The sequence below is a fragment of the Propithecus coquereli genome, unplaced genomic scaffold (assembly GCF_000956105.1).
Source record: "Propithecus coquereli isolate 6110/MARCELLA unplaced genomic scaffold, Pcoq_1.0 Scaffold399, whole genome shotgun sequence".
NCBI classification, from domain to species: domain Eukaryota; kingdom Metazoa; phylum Chordata; class Mammalia; order Primates; family Indriidae; genus Propithecus; species Propithecus coquereli.
In genome coordinates this window covers 400,861-405,660 of record NW_012149718.1, presented here as the reverse complement: position 1 = coordinate 405,660, position 4,800 = coordinate 400,861, and the positions used below count along the sequence as shown (strand labels likewise).

Here is a 4,800-nt window from a genome sequence, read left to right as displayed (position 1 = left end):
GCGCTGCTCACACCCAGGTGTGGACAGACGGGTGGACAGGAAGCGGGCGCTGCTCACACCCAGGTGTGGACAGACGGGTGGACAGGAAGCGGGTGGCTGCAATCTACTGGTTGACTTGGGCGCTTTTAAATTTGTTGATTATCTGGCCTAAACTGAGCTCTTTTTATGTGCAATATTTACTTTTATGTTTTAATTTTAATGGTTTTGGGTGCTCTTTTTGTTGAGGTAGTCACTATTTTTGTGAACGTCTTCCTTATTGAGATTTAATTCACCTATTTAAAGTGCACAGTGTGGTGCCCTGTAGCACGGCCACAGCTCACAGCCATCCAGTTTGGAGCATCCATCGCCAGGGGAACCTGCACCCATGCAGCCGCTTCTGCTTGCCGCCGGGAGGCAGCTGCGGGTCTCCAGCTGCGGGTGTGCCGGAAAGTCTTTTGCACTGGCCACCTGCCACTCGCCCTCACCCCAGGGGACCAGTTTTCTTCATTTCTTGTGACGCCCTCCCATGTTTGTTCATGTAGTTTCAAGCAAGCACAAATATATATTTTTATTTTCCTCCCTCGTTTTCTAAAATATAAAACATGCTTTTCCTCTTGCCGCTTCTCTGCGGGTGCTCCTGGGCAGCGTCGTGCCAGTCTGCTGAGGCCCTGCCTCGCTCTGGTCCCTGGTCCCGCGTGTGGCTGGCCTGGGGGTCCTGCCTGGCCCTCTGGACGTGGCAGCACGTTGCCCGCAGAGGCCTCATCCTCGGTTGTGGGGCTGCCTCCTAGCCGGGCGCTGTCTCTGGTACTCCGTGCTCACCTGTCCTGAGGTCCTGCTGCTTCTTCCTGCCCCGATCTCCGGGTGTGCTGCGCCCACCTCTCGGGCCCATGCACCTTTGTCACACCTGCCCCTTCCTCTGCCCAATACCTGCGGTTCCTGAGGAGGCGTCTGACCACCCAAGTCCTTGCTCGAGCCTGTCTTCTTGGGCTTCTTCCCTCTTGGGGTTGGAGGCTGTTGGACCCTAGAGCTGCCCCCAGCACCTCACCTGGAATTGGCCTTGGTGGGAGCCTGAGCTAAGGGCCGCAGGGTTCTCGTGTTCAGAGGTTACAGCAACTTTCAAGGTGGTCAGTGACGAGGGGGGTCCCAGCGACTGACCTTTACCTGCTCTCTTATGTTGTCCCATGTGGCTGGGCTTAGCTGTGGCAGAAGTACACTTTGTTATTTAAACTACACGCATCACAGACATGCCCTGTTGTCCCGGGAAGGTCGGCAGGTGCCCATGGAGTGGCCAGTGGGTGCATTCATTGGAAAGGTTGAGACTAAGTGGTCTGAGGTACTTTTTTTATTTCTTGCAGCTGAGCTGAAGGAGAAGTTACATTCAGAGATGGAGAAAAATGTCCAAATGATAGAGGTAATATGATTGATTAGAAAAATAATTCATGCTGGGTGCAGTGGCTTGTGCCTGTAATCGCAGCACTCTTGGAAGCCGAGGTGGGAGGATCGCTTGAGGTCAGGAGTTCGAGACCAGCCTGGGCAATAGCTGAGACCCCGTCTCTACTGAAAATAGAGAAAATTAGCCAGTGTGTGCTGGTGCTCGCCTGTGGTCCCAGCAACTCAGGAGGCTGAAGCGGGAGGATCTTGAGCCAGGAGTTGGAGGCTGCAGGGAGCTGTCACAGTGCCTCTGTGTACTAGCCCAGGTGACAGAGCGAGACTTTCTCTTTAAAAAGAAAAAACAACGTAATTCATGTGTGTATTGTCTTTCTTTTCTCACCACACCCCATAGCCCCCGTCCTTGCCCTCACTTGATTCAGACAGAATCTGATCACAGCTTTGTTGGAATGTGCCAGTTGAAAGTGTTATAGCATTCTTTTCTTTGTGTAATTTGTATTTGTCAGAAGACTTGTTTTGTGGTTTCACGTTGATTTCTGTAACACAGCGACACTCACCTGTCCCGCCCAGGCTGGGTTTCTGCATGGCCCCATGGCCCTGCCCTGAGCTGTGCTCTGGGACTCAGCCTCTGTCCCCCCGGACGTGTGTCTGGTAGAGGGAGGTGGACGTGGCAATTCAGGGAAATGCTTGGGGTACAGGTGCTGGGCGTTGCGTGGAGCACCTCCCTGGAAGAGCTTTCTGGAGGGGCAGGGTGCTGTCGGTGGGTGGGAGGTGTTGTGACCATGGGTGGCACGGAGTTGGTGCCAGGCCCTTGGTGGAAGGGAGTGAGCCCCCAGCCCATGCTGAGTGTGAGGTGTGGTCTGAGCCAGGCGTGCTGGCTGCGCCCTCAGCCCATGGTTGGAAAGTGGCTGTCAGCCTGTGCCTCGGCTGGCGCTCCGGCCTCCTGCCCCTCTGGCCCAGGCAGTGGGGACAGAGCCCAGCCCCAGGCAGACGTCGGCAAAGTCGCTGTTGCTCCCTGGGTCTTGCAGGGAGACGGGTGCAGGAGCCTTTGAGGGCAACTGCGTGGATGCCACGCTGTATCCCCAGGCCGGTTCTATCCTGGGACAGGTGGTCTTTGTTCTTGTTCTTTGGGCCTCCAGACGCTTCTGTTTCTGTCCTTTCAGCCATTGTTAGAGAGACTGACTGGCCACCAAGAACCCGTTTCTGGGGACAGTTTAGTTTGGGGGTGATGACTGCCCACCCTTGTTTTGTTTTTTGAGACAAAGTCTTGCTCTGTTGCGCCAGCTGGAGTGCAGTGGTGCAATTGGAGCTTGCCTCAGCCTCCAACTCGTGATCTCAAGTGATCCTCCCTCCTCGGCCTCCCAGAGTGCTGGGATTGCAGGAGCCAGTCACCCGCCAGGCCGCACTCTTGGCTTTTGACTGTGCGACTTAAGTCTCTGTACCACAGATAATCAACTATTGACTCTAATTTCCTTTTTCTTTCAAATTAGACTCTGAAGCAAGACTGGGAATCTGAAAGAGATTTATGCTTAGAAAAGCTACGCAAAGAGTTATCTGCAAAGCATCAGTTAGAAATGGAGGATTTACGAAGCCAGTTTCAGGAAGAATTGGCAGAACAGAAAGCTGAGTTGGAAAAGATTTTTCAAGCCAAAAACCAGGCTGAATGTGAGCATCTAATTAAAACGAGCAGGTTTGAAGTGGGAGCGAGTTTTCCTGTGTGAGACGAGAGGAAGTGTCACATAACTCATCATGGGAGCCTGGCACGCATCTCCTGCCTTTGTGTTACTCGCCGGACAGCTGAGCACACTTGTGCCGGAGGCCTCTCAGGGTCCTTGGCCCTCCTGCCCGTTGTTGTAGAGAGATGCTTTGCACGTTCGGCTGCCGAGCGACCACCGTGGCGGCAGCGTCACGGTTGGCCACTGTTGATGCTCCCGGGTTGCGTGTCCCACGTGACGCCGTGGGTCGGATGACATTGTGGGTTGGGTGGCGCTGTCTGCATGTCGTCTGTGGGCGTCCCTTCCTCCCCAGGGGATGGGCAGGGAGGGGCCGAGGACGGGTCTGCGTGGCCCCTGTGGGCGGGGCCCTTGCTGCCAGAGCCCAGAGTAGAGCCTCGAGGGGCAGTGCTGTGTGGACCGACGTTACTGCTGAGGAGGAACATGTCTTGTCGTAAACTAAGTGGCATTTGTCCTGCTTTCCAGCTACTCTTGAGAATCTGGAAGCTCAGTATGAAGCAGCCATTAAAAAGTTGCGTGAAGACCTACAGTCTGAACGCTGCCGTTACTTAGAAGACTTGGAGTTAAAATTCAAAGAAAAGGAAAAAGAAAAACAGCTAGAGGTAGGCAAGAGCTTATTTATTTTTAATTATTTGATATATTTGGGAAGTTTTAAAAGATTTTGGAGTTGGGCTGTTGTATACTCTGTTATTTGCTAAAACTTAAGTACTGCATTTAAAGAGACTCTCAGTGTTTGGCGAATAAAAATGTAAGGACATGGAGTGTGAGGTCGATTTAATAATTATGTTCAATCTCGTACTCAGAAAATGCATATTCTTTATAAGGGTCTCTAAGACATTTATAGAAATTCTAGACAGTAGTTATGGAGTGTAAGGCCACATTTTCTGACCGTAATTCAGTAAACAAGAAGGTCCTAAGAAGTTAACCAAACACATTTGTGCTGTTAGGCCTCTGAGACGCTTTTCTCATGAAATACGCACAGATGAAAGTGTAGGCGATGTGGCCAGATCCCAAAGTGCTGCTGCTACCAAACCTAAGAAGCAAGCGAACGTCCCAGGCATCAGTTCAAGAAATTAAAAAGAAAAGAAACTAGAAGCTGGAATGGGCAGTGTGTCGGACCAGGAGTTACAAACCTGAGAAGAGGGAAGAAGTCGGGGTTCAGGAGCCTCAGGAGGCCTGTCCTGGGCCCCAGGTCTCCCTTGCTCAGTGAGAACAAGCCCACGTGTGCAGGGAGCGAGGCCGGGACCTCAGCAGGTGCCTGCAGAGACACGAGTTACTGAGGAAAAGGGGGAGGCAGCCCCCACCAGAGAGCGACATTTTAAAAAATGAGTTGTAGTTTTTGTCCTTCTGTGGGTGTTTTGACCAGTCCCATGTTGGCAAGACTGTGGGCGATGCCAGCTCTGCTCTGGGGGCCTGGGGCAGTGTGAGCAGACGCTGCAGATGCCAGGTCAGTCTGACCAGGGTCCGCCCTCGGCCTCGGTCCCAAGCAGTCTTCGTGCTCCTAGGTGTTCACCCCGGCTTCTGACATCTGAGAGTTAGTCCCACGGCAAGCCGCAGGCCGCCAGGTTGTGCCTTGTTGGTCTTTGGGCTCCTGGTGATGTGACAGAGAAACGTTTAGTATCATAGTGTAAGAGGTGGCCGGGTGTGGCAGCTCATGCCTGTAAGTCCCAGCACTTTGGGAGGCTGAGGTGGGAGGATC

The 4,800-nt window shown here is 53.0% G+C and overlaps 1 protein-coding gene across 1 annotated transcript in view; it reads left to right on the top strand.

The window, feature by feature from the left end:
• The window catches only part of PCNT (pericentrin), a 104,333-nt gene that overhangs the window by 19,425 nt on the left and 80,108 nt on the right, over positions 1 to 4,800 (top strand). Inside the window, exons 5-7 of the mRNA XM_012652714.1 lie at positions 1,335 to 1,390; positions 2,859 to 3,033; positions 3,567 to 3,703. Coding sequence (XP_012508168.1) covers positions 1,335 to 1,390; positions 2,859 to 3,033; positions 3,567 to 3,703 — 368 coding nt within the window. The remainder of the gene's footprint in view (positions 1 to 1,334; positions 1,391 to 2,858; positions 3,034 to 3,566; positions 3,704 to 4,800) is intronic.